General features: G+C 34.5%; 5 protein-coding genes across 7 annotated transcripts; 4 read left to right on the top strand and 1 right to left on the bottom strand.

The window, feature by feature from the left end:
• The first annotated feature begins 86 nt into the window (after positions 1-86).
• On the top strand, positions 87-3,673 carry LOC111793472 (zinc finger CCCH domain-containing protein 32-like). Of its 3 annotated transcripts, none has more exons than XM_023675370.1 (3): positions 87-287; positions 775-885; positions 1,975-3,673. In XM_023675370.1, exons 1-3 carry the CDS (start codon positions 216-218, stop codon positions 3,418-3,420), a joined length of 1,629 nt encoding a protein of 542 aa, XP_023531138.1. In that variant the 5' UTR covers positions 87-215; the 3' UTR covers positions 3,421-3,673. The 3 variants fall into 3 exon arrangements, with proteins under 3 accessions (XP_023531138.1, XP_023531137.1, XP_023531140.1); XM_023675369.1 differs by having other exon boundaries at positions 87-311; XM_023675372.1 differs by lacking the exon at positions 87-287 and adding an exon at positions 346-685.
• An 818-nt stretch (positions 3,674-4,491) lies between these two features.
• LOC111793347 (uncharacterized protein At1g15400-like) lies at positions 4,492-4,848 on the top strand. Its single transcript, XM_023675192.1, has one exon. It carries the CDS (start codon positions 4,492-4,494, stop codon positions 4,846-4,848), a length of 357 nt encoding a protein of 118 aa, XP_023530960.1.
• Positions 4,849-7,304: 2,456 nt separating this feature from the next.
• On the bottom strand, positions 7,305-7,957 carry LOC111792139. The gene is made up of 2 exons (XM_023673470.1): positions 7,815-7,957; positions 7,305-7,731 (listed from the first exon to the last, which is right to left on the bottom strand). The coding sequence occupies exons 1-2, from the start codon at positions 7,955-7,957 to the stop codon at positions 7,305-7,307; spliced, it is 570 nt and encodes a 189-aa protein (XP_023529238.1).
• Positions 7,958-9,434: 1,477 nt separating this feature from the next.
• Positions 9,435-14,330, top strand: LOC111793309 (mediator of RNA polymerase II transcription subunit 17-like). The gene is made up of 8 exons (XM_023675143.1): positions 9,435-9,736; positions 10,068-10,266; positions 10,362-10,475; positions 10,659-10,744; positions 12,418-12,805; positions 12,899-13,360; positions 13,513-13,836; positions 13,922-14,330. The coding sequence occupies exons 1-8, from the start codon at positions 9,648-9,650 to the stop codon at positions 14,249-14,251; spliced, it is 1,992 nt and encodes a 663-aa protein (XP_023530911.1). The 5' UTR covers positions 9,435-9,647; the 3' UTR covers positions 14,252-14,330.
• Positions 14,331-15,372: 1,042 nt separating this feature from the next.
• Positions 15,373-18,766, top strand: LOC111793308. Its single transcript, XM_023675142.1, has 4 exons — positions 15,373-16,404; positions 17,773-17,937; positions 18,029-18,080; positions 18,178-18,766. Exons 1-4 carry the CDS (start codon positions 16,148-16,150, stop codon positions 18,265-18,267), a joined length of 564 nt encoding a protein of 187 aa, XP_023530910.1. The 5' UTR covers positions 15,373-16,147; the 3' UTR covers positions 18,268-18,766.
• The last annotated feature ends 971 nt before the right edge of the window (positions 18,767-19,737 follow it).

The following is a 19,737-nucleotide window of genomic DNA, read 5'->3' as shown; positions in this document are numbered from 1 at the left end:
GCGAAAATAAATAGAAGATTTAATTTTTTAATTTTTGTTTGGTTTGGGTAACACAATTTAATTTAAAATGATCTCCGCCATCTAAAATCAAAAATCGAAAATTCAATAGAAGGCCCTTTATGACGATGATTTTGTTGCTTCTTTTTCACTTCCCACACGCTCTCCCGTCTTCTTCTTCTTCTTCCAATTCCTTCTAGTTTTGAGAAGAATACCAAATGGGGGAAGAATTTCGGAAGCGGAATACTGATTGCGTTTATTTCTTGGCTTCACCTCTTACCTGCAAGAAGGTCTGCTTTTGTTGCTTAAATAATGTAACCCCTTTTTTGAAGTTCNTTTTTTTTTTTTTTTTTTTTTTTTTTTTTTTTTTTTTTTTTTTCTTTTGTCATTTCCTTAATGTTATAATTCCTTCTCGATATGCGTCAAGACCGGAGGATTTGGGTTATGATTACATTGGTTTATTGCGACTGTGAAGATCTTGCTTTCCATTTGAAGGGTTTTCTGTAACATTCTGTCGAAATGCATCGGCGACATTTTCTGTTTGAGTCCTCTAATTGTACTTGTTAATGTTGAACAGAAGTAGGGTTGGTTTCTGTGTTTCAATTTACGGGGCGTCGGACATTGTGGATGGTCCTTTTCAGTTCATTTTCTACCCCACACCATGATCATGAGATTTCTCGATTCTAATGTGGAGTCTGGTTTTCGTGTTTATGTTTGCTTTTTGCATGTTTCAAATTTTTATTTTGATTCGAACGAGTAAAAACTACTTCCTTTCAGGGGTTTGATTGCGAGTATCGGCACAGCGAGATTGCTAGGCTGAACCCAAGAGATTGTTACTACTGGCTGGCGGGAAACTGCTTGAATGCAGCCTGTAGTTTTCGCCACCCGGTAAGCTTATAATCTGTTCTGTTGAAATTTCCCTTGAACTTAGTTGGAGTCAGTGACCGCTTAATCTATCTTATTTATATATGTTTAGCTATGAAGCTTCATTGGTAAGAACACTTCCTTTGTATGCTGTAAAACTAAATTTTTGTTGGAAGGGTTGCACATTTCTCTGATGTTTTTCTTACTTGGGCATTTTTCCTGGTTCTCAACTTTGAATATGCCGTCGTTATGCTTTTGCTCAAAGATTCAATCCCCATAACTTAGGTATCTGTTATCACAAATCTATGCCTAGGCATGCCTATATTGTTGGGTAGAATTAGATTATTCTTCTTCTTTTTTCTTTTGGATCGTAAGTTTATTTGGAAAGCAAGTAATGCTGTAGTCGATTTATGGTGCCGATTTAAGAAAAACAATTGTCGAAGTGATCTGTTTTTGTTTACTTTGTTATGCAATAAACAATGCCGGTCTTTATAGACTGTTCTTAGAGCTAGCAATTTAAATATTTAGGTTTGAATGGCTCTTGAGAATTTGTTAAACTTTGTTCTTTCCATCAACATGAAAAGGGGCCTTAGTCCTATTGTCATCACCTTCGTACATAAACGAGCATAATCTGTGAATGATATGAGATTAGTTATAGTGATGTATATATCTATTTGTTGAATGATCGTGCTGTGTAAACATCTAATGGAAGCCAGGCTGGAGTAAATAGATCCCTACAGGAATTTATTAAGCCTTCTGAAGAATCTCATGCATTCTAGTAGATTGTTTCAAATGTTATAATATTTTATTGACCCGGTCCAGTACACAGTGTTCGAGGTGGAGAACACAAGTAGCTGGATACCTTTCATGTGATCTTTATTAAGGATGCTTTGTTCGTAAATTTATGCCAAATCCTTGAATGATTTATTAACTGGATACCTCCATCTGTTTATACTTTAGATATTAACTTTTCCTCTTTGTTGAACTAACAGTTCCTGTTACCTTTCGCCTCGTGATTGTTAATTTGAGTTGATGGTCTTCTTGGAACTTTATCGTGCTCTCATTATGTAACAACATTGTTTTTAAAATTTGTGCTTTCCTTTTTCTCCTTAGCCAATGGATGGTGCTGCTGGAAAAGTGTTTGAATCTTCTCAATCTTCTGTACCTGTGAATAAGACAAATATTCCCTGTTATTTTTATTTCAATGGCTTCTGCAGTAAAGGCGATACATGCACTTTTTTGCATGGCAATGATATTCCTGTTGCTGCAAGATCTACTAAGATAGGCAATACATCTTCCTCTGAAGATAAAACAGCTTCATCTCACAAAAATGGACTAGCCTCTACAGATGCAGATGCATTTCTTCATCCATCCAAAAAAGTAGTTGGTCCAACAATTGAGGGGACATTTCGGGAGAGTCTCAGTCATCCCTCTGCTGAAAATGTTTCGATTAGAAGTGCCTGTGCAAAGATCTCGTTGCCCGAGTGTGAAAAAGTGGCTGTTGATGAGCCTGTCTCCTTACCTCTGACTGAAGGATCTAAATATAGTAGATCTCATGTACATGTAGTTGCAGATCAGAGTTATGAGGAGCCAATGATGGACAGTTCAGAGGACGAAAACCCCTTGGAGTCATCCACTGGCTTTGATGTTGTTGTAGGCCACGAGTCGGAGAATTTGGATAGTGATGATGATTCAGAGTACCTTCTATCAACTAATCTGGAGCAAAGAGAACTGGATACTGAATTATGCAGGGACGACGATGAAGACTATATTGCATATGAGCCCATGCATTCTGATTTAGAACTTCTTTATGAACGTGAGATGCACTCATATGACCATTTAGAGCGCAATTCTGTCCTTTCCAATGACAGGAACGTTATCAGCTGCTCGAGAGGGAAACTTATCAAGTCCTTGTTTACTCGAAAGAGAAAGCTCACACTCATGAATATAGATTCAGAGGAATGGAATCGTACCGATCTTCGAAGTTATCTGCAGAGAGACGGTGTTTCTGGAAATGGTTCAATTATTGGTTTATCAAGGAGAAGAAACGGAATGTCTCGTCGAACAAGTAGAAACTTTGCAAAACCTTGGAAGGATGGTTTATATCACCCAACCCTTGGAAGAAGACTGCCATTACATGTGGGGAAGGTTTCTGGAGAATCACTCTCAGAAAATTTAACCTTTTCAAATAGTATTAGTGGTTATCGATCTTTTAGGCACTCTAGACAATACAAGCCCTGCAGGTATTACGACGGATATAGATTGGCCAGACGACAACATCCGCTGTCCAACATCTCAAGAAGACCTGTGTCGAGGGAACCCGTTCCAAGGGATCATGGATTCAATCTGAAGTCTGTTCCATTTAAAGGACCAAAGACCCTTTCTCAGATCAAGGACGAGAAGAGAAAAGTAGAAGAAAACAGAGGCTTGTCGATGAAAAAACGTCATTCGATCGGATGTGCTTCGTCCTCGGCTGACTTTAGAGGGCCAAAACCTTTGAGTGATATCCTTAAAGACAAAAGGAAGGTGGAGAAGCTTGTGAAGGAAATAATTAGTTAGCTGAATAAGTTGGTGTAATGGCAAATAGTTCGTTTTTCTTCAAATCTATGATGTGCTAATTGTGATATTGTCAAAAGAAATTAGATACTGTTACTGAATCCTGGGCTTGTAGGTGCCATAAATCTTGTCTTTCTTAGTTAGAGGTAGCTGAACCAGAAGCTTAACTTGATGGGGTCCCTCTCATGTGTTGACTTTGCCATTTTTTTAGTATTAAGAGTGTGTTCATCTGCCCCGGAGCTGCTCAATTCATCATAGCATATACCCTTCAAATCTTCCACTTCACATGTTCAACTTTAAATATCAACATAAACAAGATGACATATTAGGGTGTGTACGTAGTCTAATGATATAATACATATTAGTGATGAATCCTATAGTTTGTATTTACACTTTTATACCCTTCAGTGCTTCCCTTTATCTTTTCATCAACTGGTTTAAATATTTTAATAGTGATAATTCATTTACAAGAATTAAAGTAATTAATTATAAATTAACATAAATGAGAAACATAAATAAGGATTCAATACATTTAATGAAAACTATATTCAAAACTCAGATAATTTTTTGAAAATTTTATTATACTAAAGTTTCTCATTCGTATGAAAATATATTGTTATTATTTTTAATTCACAACATGTGATATTTATTTAGTGTTTGGTAAGGTGGGTTATAATTTTATTATTTCTCATTCTAAATTTTATGTCGAAATCAAATGAAAACAAAGGATGAAAGAAGAACATGGGAGAGAAACATGGTAACTGAATTGGTCAACTAATTTTTTTAAGAAAAGTTTTGTTTTTTTTTTAAAGAAAAAAAGAAACAGAAAATTCAGTTGCCATTAAAATTTCCTATTTTTACCCAAATTGCATCGTCCTCTGTTTTATAAACCAAAATAAAGGCCAACAGAAAACATAACAAAATAAATTATATATATATATATATATATATATATATATAAATAATAATAATATTTAGAAAAAAAAGGAAAGAAAAAGAACTCCCAAAACGCGCATCTTCTTCTATTTCTTCTCCTTCTTTCCTTTTTTTTGGGTCTCAGATTTTAGAATAAACATGACGGGCTTACAGAGGTCCGCCGTGTCGTTCCGGCGTCAGGGCTCCTCCGGCTTGGTCTGGGACGACAGATTCTACAGCGGCGAATTGAAACCCACAAAGCGTCACTATGAAGAACACCTTCAACCCGACGTCGTTTCTCTTTCCAAAGAGTTGAGGACTTGTCGCAGCGTCGGATCCACCGCCACCTCTGAAGGAACCCGATCTTCCACCGTCCACCGTATGGAGGTTATATCGCCGTCGCCAACGCCAAGTATGGGGGACCCATCTTCACCGAAGTTCACCGGCTGCGGATTCTGCGGCGTGTTTGGCCGCCCCATCGGCGGGTCTCGCCATCAGAAATCCAACAAACATTGATCGGAGCAATTTAATTTCGTTAATTCTCTGCAAGTTTTCCCCTGGGATTATTAATTTATGGATTGTTTGTTGAAAATAAAGAAATTACACAAAGAACCAAATGGAATTAATCTGAAACTCAAAACAACTGCGTTTATTCAAAATTAATTATATTTAATATCAACTTATTTTTCTTAAAACAAAACACAATTAACAACCTATGCAATATTTAATTAATTGCTTTAAATATATATATATATATATATATATTTATTTATGCTACTAATAAACTTTCAAATTAATTGCTTTGAATTTCAAACTTGACGCATGAGGCGGACTAGGTAATTATTGGACATTAAAAAAGTCAACACGAACATGTTCGGTCAAGGACAATCAATTTCAATTACATATAAGCTTGTCCTGATTAATATCATACAATAAAAAGCTTTAAAACATTTATATTTATTTTAAGTGTTTAATCTTAACCCGACATTTCTTTTTCAAAATCAAGAATCATTTGAGTAAATTATATTCGATTGAGACTTAACACAAGAAAAAAGTAATATTTTTAGAATAATTAAATTTTAATTGACTTATACAAATTAAAATAAAAAATAAAAAGAAAAAGATTGCCCGGAACTATAGGCATACATAAACTATCATTGACTTAGTTACCACATTAAATGTATGTAGTTATTATTATTATTATTATTATTATTATTATTATTATATAAGTTTTGAATTTCTGGGAACTAAAAATAAAACAGTTTTGAAGTTAATATTAAAAAAAAAAACAATAATTATTGGGTATTTTCTTTGATGTGCTGTAGATATTCCAAGTATTTTTTTTTTTTAATTACAAAATCCAAAAAGAATGCCAATCTCTAAAGTCAGTTTGATAAATACTTTTTATATATATTAATTATATACATTGAAATAGTTCTCAAATAGAATTTAAAAATTAAAAAAGAAGAAGAAAAGTAAACAACGTTATTAAGAAAACTTGAATTTCACTCTCGTTATTATTCACATTAGAATGCTGCTGATACGTAAGGATGTAGTCATCGCAATGCTACGTAGTCAAGAAAGATATCTAAACTTTTAATATATTTGATCGGATAAATATTTTAAATGTGAAAGCTTGAAGATTTGAACGCCTTGACGGTAGAAAAATTGCTATTAATTGTTGAGCCGACATTTAAATAGATGACATAGGTAATCTTTGATATATTGAAGAAGATTTTATTTTATATATTACTAGTTCAAAATATAGCCGTCAACACGCTGAAAATTTAAAGATGAATCAACATTTTTAAGCATCAAAAAAGAAAAAATTTATTATTTTTACCCTTTAACTTTGAACGTGTTCGAAGAACACTAGCGCCTGAGAAAATATATGTTTCTATTTTATTTTATTATTTTTAATTTGTTGGTTTAGTTTCTTTTATATATATATATATATATATATTTGTTATTTTATTATTTTTAATTTCTTTTGTTTAATTTCGTTTATATATATATATATTTTAAAAATACCTTAATATTTCATATTATTTGAAAACACATTAAAATAGGCTAACATATAACTATGGATACATTTTATACTATTTTAATTATGATTTATACATTATTTAATTTAAGTTATTATAGCTATATATATATATATATAATTTTAAAAAGCATATTTTAAGTTCAGTTTATTTGTTGTTATATCATAATTTATATATATTTTTATTTTTTTTAATAGTTCAGGATTCATCTATAAATAAACATATTTCAATTAAAATATTTATATATATATATATATATTTTTATATATATATATATATATATATATATATATATTTTGTTATATAATCTTTAAATTAATCATTTTTATTATTTATTTAATTTTATGATCCATTCTTATGTTTATATTTATACTTTAACCCATTCTAAAGAAATATCTATATTTATTGTCTTTAATTTTATGACAATGTTGAACTATGTTAATATATTATCATTTTCGTTTATTTATTTATTTATTTATAAATAATTATAGATTGATTTGTGTTTATTTGTTAACTTTTAATATATTTCAGATAAGATTGTATCCAAATAATTATAGAGGGTGAATAAATAAAACTTAAAAAAATAAAAATTTGACAACGCAACGGGTACCAACCCGAAAATAAAGAGTTGGGTTGGGTTGGGTTACCAATCCAACCAACGGTAACTTTTGGATGGGGTAAAAAAAAATCACTCAACCTAACCCAACTTGAACTTTGTACACCCCTCTCAACTAACTAACTAACAATTAAGTAAGACATATAAATGGTTAAAAGTAATTTGAATATATATTTTTCATTCACATAAGTACCAAGTCTTGTTATTTAAATACACAACATATTTGGAGAACGAACTCAAAATTGCCCTTTAATCATGTTTTTACAACCNAAAAAAAAAAAAAAAAAAAAAAAAAAAAAAACCAAGGAATTTCATGTGCATGCATTGCATGGGATGCTGATGAGCAACTGTTGGAGCTGCATCATCTGAACGGCAGCGTTTTGAATCTGTTGTAGCTTTTGCTGTTGCTCCGCTTGTTGAATACTGCACAAACGCGCCGCCGCGGTCGGGGAATCGCCGCCAGACAGTGGAAGAATAGGGAGGTTCTCACAATTGCAAATTTCAATCATTAGGCCATCTGGGTCGTGGAAGAACAACTGGTCAACAAAGACCCCATCGTCTTCCACCTCACACTTCACGTACTCTATTCTCATCTCCTTCAGCTGCTTCTCAGTAGCTCCCATGTTCTCGCTCTGAAACGAAAGATGATTGTCTTTAGGGTTTATCACTCTCTTCTTCGGCTTATCGTCCGCCTCACAGGACTGCAGAAGATGTATCCCCATCCCGTAATTGTACAACCTATTCCACAAAAGTTTTAATTTTTAAACAAAAAAATATAATTTTGATTAAAGGGTTTTTCAAAATATATATAAATACAATACCATGCGCCATGGAAGGTGAAGGAAGCAGGTCTTTTAACAGAATAGAAGCCAAGAACTCTCTGGTAGAAATCCACAGATTTCTCCACTGAATTGCAGACTATTGAGATGTGATTCACAGCCTTCAGACGAAGAGGATTCTTCATCTTAATTAAATGAATAATCAAAGAGAAGTGGAATTAATTGCATTCAAATTGTTCCTTAATTAGGGGATTTATATCGAGTGGGAGGTGGCAGAAGCTTTAATTAATTTCATTTTTTAATTAATTTGAGTAGCATAAGTTTCTGTGTGTTTGATTATTTTCCAGTCAACAGATGTAATTAATAACTTATTAATGGAATTTTGTGCTTTTGACTTTGTCAAACTATAATATATTATGTCTTCAATAATTAAAGGGGAAGAAAGCTTCAATTTTTTCCTCCTCAGATACACCTTGTAGCATCCCAACAGATATTTTATATTTAAATTTTAGGACATAAAAAATGTAACATGTGCGGTGGATAAACTTAATTTTTGTACGTCCATAATTATTTTTATATTACGAAGTTGTGTTTTAAAATTTTAGATTTGAATTTTTAATATAAAATTCATTTGAAAATATGGTTTATAAGAAGTATTGGGGTTCCCGGAATTACTTAAAAAATAACAAAAAATAATCGGTCAAACTTAATCGTCTGCATTAATAAGATTGATGTCTAGAATAAAACGTCATTTAAATATAATTATATTTTGGATTTACTAATTCCTCCTTCTCCTTTTGGCCGTTATCCCTTCGATATTATCCATTCGATTCCATGTTTATAATATTCCCTTTGATTTCTCAGACGAATTCCCCAACTTTGTTTTACAGAAAAAGTTTTAAAAAATTGAATTTTGATTTTTTTAAATCAGCATTTTCAAACAATTATCAAAAAATATATATATATCAAATATTAGAACAAATGATATTTGGTCACACAACATCTTCAAATGAAAACAAAAAGAAACAATTTTTTTTTTGCGACTTTGTCTTGAATTAAACTAAGTTAAGGTAATATCATACCACCTTTGGCCTGCACTATAAATATTTAAATTTACTTTTGTGTTTTGTTGTTATTCAACGCATTCGAATACGATTGTCACCATATAATTTATATCCATTTTGATAAATCTAATAAATTATTAAAAAGTGATTGTCACGCTATCATATGATTCTTATGATGATTAGTTATGTGATTGAAAAGTAATGTTTATGTTGAAGGATTATTTAAAAATATACATTATTGAACAATAAAGAAGTATTAACTAAATTAAATTTGATGGGATAATATTGATAGTTAATTAAAGAAAATATGGTAGTAAGGTTTCATGCATTTTAGTGGTGGTATGTTTAAAAAATATTTAGTGAAATTATTTTAGAAATTATAATAAATGGCATATAAAATAATGTTGGAATTATATAGATGATTGTTTTTTTCTCCCTTTTTAAGTTAAATTTTATCTAACTTTGTTAGAGATAATTGGTATAAAATAAGAAATCAATTATAGAATTAATTTTAATAAAAAAAGAAAAAGAAAGGAAGGCGTTCGTATATTTTGATTACAGAAAGAAAATATTTAAACCGAAAAAGTAAAAAGAAAAAAGGGAGGAGAGTATTGCGCGCCGAAAAAGGGCAGTGAAGCATGATGTTTATCCAGAAAATTCAGGGACAAATCGGTAATTTCGGGTTTCGCAGTCGTCGGCTGAGCTCTCTGTCAGTGGACTCTCATCCCCATCCCGGACTTCTCTTCGGTTCTAGGGCTCGCTCCGAAGCTCTTCCCCTCTTCACATTATTCCGGGAAAATACTGTGCGAATATGGACGGAGACATTACAGTTTCTCTCGACAAGCTTCCCATCAAACGTTTGGAGGCCATAGAAGAAAACGGACTCGAGAGATTCCCATCGTATGTTCATTTTTTCCTCTGCTTTTACCCCATTTTTGGTTCCTGAGATAACTGAGGAAACATAAATTACTTGATATGCGTGTTAAGGTAGAAGAAGATGTACCTTAGTTGACGAATGTGTGCTTGTGATTAGGCATTCTTAATTCTGATTACGTTCGTATGTGTACCTTGGTGATTGTTTAGAGTGAACTCTGATACGAGTTTCTCATTATGCTAAATTATCTGGAATATAATTTGTCAATGTATTTCTCGGTGTTCCTTGCGAAGTTTCTGATTAATTTCTCGAACGTTTTTGGTTAATTAAGGTTGGTTTTTGCTATATTGTTAATAGAGATGTAGGGTATGAAGAGAAACGGTTGTCGCTTATTCGGAGAATTGACTTTGCTTGGGCAATAGAGAAGGACGATGACAAAAAGAAGCAGAAGAAGAGCTCCAAGGAGAGTTCAACGCCGTGGCCATGGCAGAACATGATAGAAAACTTGCAGTTGGCTCATCAGGAGCTCTCTGTTATCATAGACCTGATCAACACCGTGAGTTTCTAAATTAAACGCCTCTGATTTTGCTATATTTTTACCATACTGTTTGTTGTATAAATAAAATATTTTTTGTCTTGATATAATTGTAGGTGGAAGCTAATGATGCAGTAACAGTGGCAGGGATGACAAGGCCAAAACTATTACCTAATGAAGCTTTATCTGATCTTGGAGTGTCTGTAGCAACGAAACTACAATGCTTTCGAGTACTATTTTTATCCTTCTTTTGTTCACAGAATTATTGCCTTTTCTGATTAGCTTGCTTTGATTGGGTTGGAGCAACTGTGTTAAGATTAATTTGCAGTATTATTCAGTAAAATTTCATCTTATTATCTGTACTATCGCTTTGAAAGTGCCTGATTTTATCTCCTACCCCTTAATCTCTACAGCATCTTGGTAAATATTTCAAGCAGTCAGCTAAAGGTTTGGAACGCCAGGTTTCCAGGGAAGCAAGATTCTATGGTGCTCTAATTCGGTAATCAATTCATTTCATTAATCCTGCAATCATTGTGCAATGTACCTATGTTAAAAATCATTTATCATTGTGAATCTGACAGTTTGTGCACGGTAGTACTCTTTAAAATCCCTGAAGTGTCCTGAAATTAAACAGTTCTATCATAAAATATAAATATTCTGTGATTTGTATTCTTGGGCCTTTATCAATTTAGATAAACAGAAGTTTCTGATAAGATAACTTAGTTATGCCCCTCATATAGTCATATGTCATACTATAAGATTTATACGATAAATGATCCGTTCTAGGTATTAATTGCCTCAATGAAGATCTAGATTTACGTATAGGGCATAACCTCAAGTACTCATTTTGGGATCCTAAGGTGGATGCTGGCAAAAAAAGAGGTTATTTTCTGTAAAGGGGTGGGATTAACCCTTATTCATTTGGCTCTTTCCAATAGNTTTTTTTTTTTTTTTTTTTTTTTTTTTTTTTTTTTTTTTTTTTTTTGTGTATGCATTCAGGACTCGTGTATCTGTTGTTTGATCCAAAAAGCTTATATGAGACTTCCTCCCTTGGGAGGGTGTGTGAGAATGAGTGTTATCTAGTTAACTGGAGCTTGGCATCGTGTTGTTTGAGAGTGGTTGATTGGGATGGTTAATTGCTGACTAATAACCTTGCTGCTTTAGTTAAGTGGATTTGGGCTTTGAAGTTTTTGTTGGTAGCAATCTACTTCAGGAAATATAAGATTATTGCAAGAAGATTTGGGGTTCAGTCCAGTAGTTGGGGTTCCAATCAGGCTTCATTAGTCTCTCTCATCATAGTTCCAGAAGGCCATTGCTTAGGATTTTTTGTTAATTGGGGAGCTTCATCGCAAACTCAAATGGGTAGGATATAGATGATCATTGTACTTTTCAGGTTTCACTCTACTGACAAATTTTGTTTTTTTAAAAGAAAAAAGAAAAAAACCTGTCATTTAAACGAGCTCCCATAGTTCCGATATTGTAGGGAGAAAATATTGGTTGCTTCCCTGGAGGAGGTTATTTTCCATATTCTGTCAACCCTTGCTAAGGTTAGGTCATTAAGCAAGGTGGTATTCTCGAGGCATCTTGTTGAAGTGTAATGGGGGAACCTTGATTGTAGATCTTTTCTTAACTGGGAGGTATAGACCCCTTTCAATCTACTGCCACTTTGGGCTTCCATCTGTCACCCCATCATCAGGCATATACCCTATCTAATAATTGGAAGATAAGGGAGGTTGCTCCAAATTTCCCTTTGTATAGCTTTGTCTGGCCTGTTTCCTTAGTATGTGTATGGAGCTTCTTCGTAGCCCCTTGCTACTTTATAAGTTGCACCTTCGCATATTCTCCCTTTCTTTGTTTTTGGTTCCTTCATCTTTTTTTTTTTCTTCTAATAAACCTTTGGATTATTTAGGGTTCGGCCTTCTTAATATTCTGAGCTTGTTATTTGATTCTTTCGTAACGTTTCATCTATAAATTGAGAATTTCCACCATTTGAAATTTAATAACTTTTTAACTTCTGGAATTTACTTTATTTAATATCTAATTAACCTAAATATAACCATATATTAGTTTATTATAGTACCAATTTCTATACTAAGAATCGGAAACCTTTTTGTACTTTTAATGCTTTCTAATCTTCACAAATTTTCAGTATTTGCTGATGATGTATATCAGATTGCAGCAAAATTGGAAGGTTAAAAGGCAGCGTGTGGCTGCTGCTCCAGCTCCTGCAAATGAAGGCTTTACCATTGATTTATTTGACAGTTCATCATGTGACCCGTCATCTGTGTTTCGACCATCTTCATCTACGATTCGTGTTGAACATGATTTGTCTGGAATGCTGACAATTAATTTACCTCCAAATTCATGCCACTCCCTTCGTTTTGGATTTCTCAGTGGATGTAATGTAGAAAATTCTTTGGAACTTGGTAAAAACGAGTCCACAAATTCAACCAACCAGTCTTCAAATAAAAGTGAGAAGGAGTTTACGAATGACAATGCGTACATTAAGGAAACAAACTCACTTCTCCGTGAAGTTCACCATGCCATTTTCAGTGAGCAGGTGGTTTCTTTATTACATTAATCTTGCTCAGTATAGGCCTTTCCTACTTTAGTCCTCCACCACATGATACATCGTTTGCTCTACTGGTTCCAGGTGTTTGATTTGGTGAACCGTGAAGCATTCAATCCGTCCTTGGGTATCAACGTGACTGGCATACGAGAAAATTACTTGCAATTAAGTATAGATCAGGGTACCTCGGTCTTCATCTCTCTTGTGCCATCTAGTCAAAGTTGCCAACTAGTTGATGGTGCAAATACCGAGATTTTGGATAATACTAATTTACCTTTTGATTCCCTTGATGGGATTGAATTACCAGATAGAGATGACCACCTTGAAAAGAAATTGCGGAATCCTAATCATATAACCTTTGAGATATATCTGCAACAAATTTTTCACGCGCTAGTGTTTGTAAAATCAAATGATAGAGCCATTTCTGCCTTCAGCAGGCAATCGGCTCAAGTTTCTAATGATGGGTCTGGGCTTCTTGGTCATTTCTGTTTGTCTCTGGCCCACAGAATATTTGCAAACAATGTTCTCATGGAGCTCGAAAATGTGGTATAGTCCCAATTTCTTAATTTCTTCCATTTTTTGTCGATGATGAAACTGCACTGTTTATATATATATATGTAAAACTAAAATGGTTCTGATTCCTGTATTTGATGTTACTCAGCATATTAAACATGCAGTTTATCTTTGGTTGTTCTTAGGTTTGGAAGGTCCCATTTCTTCAATTGATATCTCATCCTACTTGGAATTCTCGAAAATCTTCATGGACGTTTTTCATGGAAGTTCCCCGGTCCATACTTCATCCTACTAGCATCCAAGCTCGTACATCAGACAGTCATCAGATGAATAATGTAACCAAATCGCTTTTTCAGACTAAAGTGGTTGTAAATGATAATTGCATTACTATTGAGGGGGAAGGTGCTCCTAATGTCGTTAGCTTGTTCAAGCGAAATTCCAAGGATATCTATTCGATGAACAGATATGGCTGTGACTTGGCTGATCTTCCCGTGATAATTCTGCTGCAGGTGAGCAGAAAGTAGATTTCCATGCTTGTAAGCTGCCTTATCAATGGAAAGTAATAGTAATATTATCATCGTATTTTTGCGACAGGTTGCAAGCCAAATTGTTCTTTGGCTTCATGAAGAAGCTCTAACCTGGGGAATAAAGGCCAATCGTGACTTCCTAAGTCTGTCATTTGAGCTAGAACAGGGCGAAACACTCCGTCTGGTAGCCCATGTGAACCCAGAGGATACTCAAGGATGCCTTTCTTGGTGGTTGGTAATGGACGATGGCTTGATGGATGACAGGAAACTTAATTTTGACATATCCGATGTTGTACCTGAATACCGGAAGTTTTTGGGCCATTTATCTCTGGAAGTTTTGCATTTAACACTAATGGATTTGGTTAGTTTGTGTAGTGGATTTGGTAGTAGCCTATAACCACCAAATTGCATTGAATTCTTGTAATTTCAGCCTCTAGATGTTCAAATCCTAATGAAATCTTCAATTTGTGCCCCCATTGCTTCCCCAAGTTCATATATTATATATATACTATCCAAAAACAGTAAAGGTGGGCCTGATGACCTGGATGGCTGGAAGCTGACTTCAAAAGGAAGTAACCGTTTGGAAATCCTCATCTTCTAGTGAGTTCTCTATCTTCAAATTGAGTAACCTAGGTTTGATTTGTACTTAACTTTCTTGTGGTGTTTTCTGTCCATTTTCTTTGTTTGAAAAGTCAAGGTGGATGATTTGAACCTTACAAGGGAAACTTTCAGAGTATATTACAGTTGTAAGAGATGAAATGCCTTAGAATTTATTTTGATTTCAAAAGCTCGTGATGATGTGAGGCTGAAATCTTGAAACTTAAATTATGCTATTAATATTGTCCTTTTGTTTTACTATTTGAGTGGACAGAGGCCTCTTTTTTTTCGTTTATATGTGACTAAATTGGCCTAGTTTCATTAAAGGCTCCTTATAAGCTCTGTAAATTGAAAGCCATCCACTATTTAGCATTCTTGAAGACATTTTAAAAAGGAGGGGAAAAAGTCCAAGAACTTCACGAAGACGTCTTTTTAAGACCAAATCAAATTTCAAACGTTTTAAGAAAAGACATATTTTCCTTTAAAGAAACAGAAATGGTATGTTTCTAAATGTTAATAAAATTTACATTTCACAGCACAGTTTCATTCATATAATAAATTATGGCGTTCATTGCGGTACCCATGGGAGGGCAGGTGGAAGCCAATGCATCATTATCTTATTGGCTTCCACTTAATTACCCAAAATGCTATTTCCAAATCAATTAGCCAAACCACCTTTGGCCTTAATGCATCATTAGCCTCAATGCATCATTAGCCTCAATGCATCATCTTATTGTTGTTTTCTTTTTTCATTTTTTAAATCCCATAATTTGGTTTCAATATTTAAGATTTGACGAACTGTTTCCTTTCAAGAATTGAACATTTTGCAAATTTTAGGCTCATTAGCATTTTGGGGAGTCTGATTCATCCCTTATTGTTGACTTACTCGTTGGGAAGTCCTCAAAACAAAGATGGGAAGTGCCCATTAGAAGGGCAAACAAAAAGAGAGAGAGAGAGAGAGAGAGAGAGAGAGAGAGAGAGAGAGAGAGATCTCAGGAAGCGTGCAAGAAAGAAGAGGCATTTTAGAACAAGAATTATCTCCCACGATTCAAAAATCAAAACCCATATTCCTAGTTTCTTTCACGCATCGAATAACCCCTTCACTCGTCATCCCCATTGAAATCCGAAACATTCTGCGACACAGATCCCACTCGGCCTCATCACCCTCGACAAGAAGAAGAAAGCAAGCACGCAGTGAATACCCAAAATCCTATGATACCCTCCCTGGTTTCTTAAATTGCATAGCCTGCTCGGTTTCCCGCATTCAATGCTACAATTTACAAAATATAGGAAATTGTATTGTGGGTATTGAAGCGGTTTTGAAGTCCAATTGTGGGTTCTTGAGAATTCGAAGCTTTTGTTTCTGTTAGGGGTTGGAATACGAAGAACCCCAGATGTGTTGTTCAGAATATTCGTTTTGAGGATCCCTGTTTCTTTTCCGCGGCACTAATCCGTTAGGAATTGGTTCTTTTTCCATGATCTTGTGCCAATCAATTCGTGCGTTCTGTGATTTGAAGTGACAGTTCTGTCGCATTTAATTTTGATACATTTGAATCTTGGAGGTTATAAGTGGAGTATCTGAGTGTAACGCTGTAAAGTTTTCTGGGTAATTGAAATTCTTGATAAATTTCGAGTTAGAAGAGTTTTTTTCCTTTCTGTAATCCATGCCTTTTGCTTAGTTTTAACTTGTGCTACTATGTCGGGGGGAACACCCGTAGCGGGTGGTTATATGAGGCAGAGGCATAGCCAGGGATATGCATCTAGTGGTGATGATATTGAGGATGATGCATGTTCAAGGTTTCAAACCATGTCGTTTCAAACTCCAAAGAGTCGGACGTGGATTGAAGTTGTAGAGAATATCCTTTGGCTTGCTTCTGCTGCTTTCATTGTATACTATGGCGATAGGTACTCCAATATGATATATCTCTTGTGGCATGATGGCCGAATAAGAAGGTGAATACTTAGCCTTTAAGCACACTCCTTGATTGTTGTTGTTTGATTATTCCACTCAACTATTTCAGTGATAACTTACTAATTAGTCATTTCATTATATCTATTGCTTACATTGCTTTATATATTGTTGGTTGTTTTATTTACTTTTTAACTTCATCGTTGATTTGTGACTGCACAAACCCCTCTCCCCATGACTTGGTAGATGCCCTGGGCCAGGGTGGTTTTTCATCGTTGAATTTGGAACCTAAAATGTGAGATTTTTACGCTATGAGTTGATCACTTAACAAATTTTAAATGATATTTTGAGATTTGTTAAATGGACACGAGGCAGATGCAGGCTACCTCAATGTTCCTCTTTAATGGAATCTAGCATTATTTAGGTATGAAGAAACCATATTTGGCATTAGGATAAGCTTGCATAGTGTTGATTCATATGTTTTCATTCCAAGGGCAGGTGAATTCTTGAATCTTTTATAGTACTGGAATGGTGTTAAGCAACACATTAAATCTATGGATACTCGTTACTCTTTAGTGAGAATGCCTTTAGGTGCGTGCCTCAGAATTTAGAGTTGTGGTTTATATCATCTTGCTGATTCTGCATATATTTCTTAATATTTTTATAAAGAATTCTTTGATCTGTCTTTGGTGTAGTCGTTGCCAACGTTCTTAGAATGATACAGGTTCCTTTACAGATTTTGTATTTAGATGATAAGATCTCATATAGAACATCTTATGCAGATTGAATTTACTAGAGGTTTTCTATGCTCAGAGCAAAAAGAGGAAGGATACACATTAAGTAGTAATTATTCAAAATGGCACCACCTTCTTGTTGTACATTTGGATTTCTTTTTCTCTAGAAATTGAGTGATTGGTGAATATTGAGACAGCTTTAGTTGCTTAATATTCATATGGTTAGACATGGTGAAGCCTTTTCCAAGTTTTGGTGTGGCCTTGCTTTTGACCAATACTGGTTGGTGATCACGCTATGTTGGAAGAAGTTTTTCTTCACCACTCCTTTCCAAAGGAGAGTTTTCATCGGCAAGTGGTATTGAAATGTGAGGGGCATTGGGAGTTTGGAGTTCGAGTTCTGATTGATTTGTTTGGGCTGTTGAGTCTTGATTATTTCTGTGTGATATTTCCTTATTTTTGGTTCACAATAGTTGGGGCTCTGTCTTGTAATGTTTATCTCTCCCATTTTGCTTGGCTCCATGTTGTTTGTTTGACCCATTTTGCAATGTTTCATCATGGTCGTCGTCGTTATTATTTTGATAAGAATGTTCCATTATTATTAATGGTGGTGGTTTTTTCATTAAAGAAAAGGTGTTGATAGATTCACTTACATCACTTGAATTCTATTCTCTTGAGCAGACCTCCTTTATACTTCGGAATGGTGGGTATCGGTTTGAATGCTGTCATCTTCATTTACACAAGTATGTCAGCCTGGAGTATTAGAAGGTTTGATGAAAAATGGGAACTAGCAAGCTTATCAGTTTTACCAATTGTAACACTTCTGGGGCTTATCTCCTTTTGCTTGTAAGATAACTCCCCAACATTTATGATATGCATTAACATTCATCGCTCTCATCTTCTCTGATATACAAACACTTATTTTTTTCATTTGTAGGTTGTCATTTGCTCTCTGGCCAATATGGGGTTTCCTGACCATTCCCCTTCTGGTACTTAATCACATGCTATTGGTTTTAGCACCTACCAATTTTTAGGCTTACAATATGGCTTTGCAATGACTTCTACTACTCTTTGGTGTTGCTGCAGTTCACTATGTTCATGGCATTCATGGTTGTATTTCCCAATATAATGATCGGGAAATTCTGGCCTCAGAGTGGTGTACACCGTATAGATTGACTTTCACTTGTTCAAAGTGATGCATAGATTCAAAGATTGATTTTAAAAAACAGATGATTGGTTGGACTGGCTTGAGATGAAACAAGGTTCTTTGGATACCATGATTCTCCGTAACCCAACTGCCCTTGCTTCAGTCAACTCAAATTCCGACTTTGCCAGAATGATTCACGATTATGGTACAACGGGCGTTCCTTATTTTGGTATGACCACAACCGGACCACAATTCTCTTATCATTACATCTTCTGTTAGCAAAGTCCATTTACTTTGTTACATTGTTTAGTTGCCTCATTTTTTCATTCGAAAGTAGTTAGCATCTTCTTTGGTGATAAATTTGTTTGTGTTTGTAAGCTGACGTCACTTCACTGGTATCCTTAGCACAAGGAAAAGATAGAGAACATGAAATGGGTGAGGAGTTTGGTAGGACTGTAAAGTTTTGGGAAATACTGTTTCAGTGAAGTTGCTTTAATGAATGAACAACTGGGCATGTTTCTTGCTTAATTTTTTTCTCTTTCTGCTATTGCTGAAGTTTGTTTGGAGGCATTCTCTCGTTGTTACTTAGAACACTGAATTAAGATCTGCTTAGTCTATTTTACGAATTACTGGTAAAACTTAAGCCTGTCTTATCCCTTGATTTGCATCCATTACTTTTCTGATCTGTATGGGCCACCAAATTTGAGCAAATTGAGTGTACTAGAAAAGCTAAAGCAAACCCCACTTTCTTCCACTTTTCTTGATCCCTATAAGGCCTTAACCATGCGTTGTTCCCCTTGTTGGGAGCTTTTTATCTTTTACCATCATACACTCCAAAAGGAAAAAAGGCAAAGCAGCTTCACCTCCCATTTTCTTCATGGCCCTACTTTGAATTTCTACTCGTTTATTCGATAATCGAGTGTCGGGGGGGCTCCATTCCTTATATTAAGCTCATACCCCACCTTCACCTCGAAGTTGCTCAAGAAACTAATCTCTTTTGTTGTTAACTTCTCTATTTGAGTCTTAGGATATCTCTTATATAATAGAATGAGTTTTTCGTGCTGGAAATTTGGAGTTGCATGTGCATGTTTCAGACCATGTTTGCTGGAGAAATGACAATCAGCAAGAAGTTGAGAGTTTCAATCAACTATTTAGCTGATTTATTGTATGGTTTATTGTTTTGATGTAGGATTTTGACAAGGTTGCAGCTGACCTTATACGTTCCTTGATATTCGTTCTTTCTTTGTTTATACATTCGGTAAAAAGGAATCATGAATAAGTTGGATTGCTACCAGACAAATTGACTATTAAAAGTTCATAGTCTTTTTAAAATTCATTTGGTTATACGCATTGTCTTGAAACCAACCAAGAAAAAAGGATGTTTTCTTTGCTTGATTTTATGATCTTCTAAAACTTTATCATGTTTTCAAGCCTTTGAGTAAGCATGTTCATGGATTCCAAACTAAATCAAAGATGTGAACTGGAAGAATTGAGCAGCA

Source organism: Cucurbita pepo, chromosome LG04, assembly GCF_002806865.2.
Source record: "Cucurbita pepo subsp. pepo cultivar mu-cu-16 chromosome LG04, ASM280686v2, whole genome shotgun sequence".
In the NCBI taxonomy this organism is placed as follows: Eukaryota; Viridiplantae; Streptophyta; class Magnoliopsida; order Cucurbitales; family Cucurbitaceae; genus Cucurbita; species Cucurbita pepo.
Note: the sequence above shows the minus strand (reverse complement) of the source record. Positions and strands in the feature narration are given on the sequence as shown.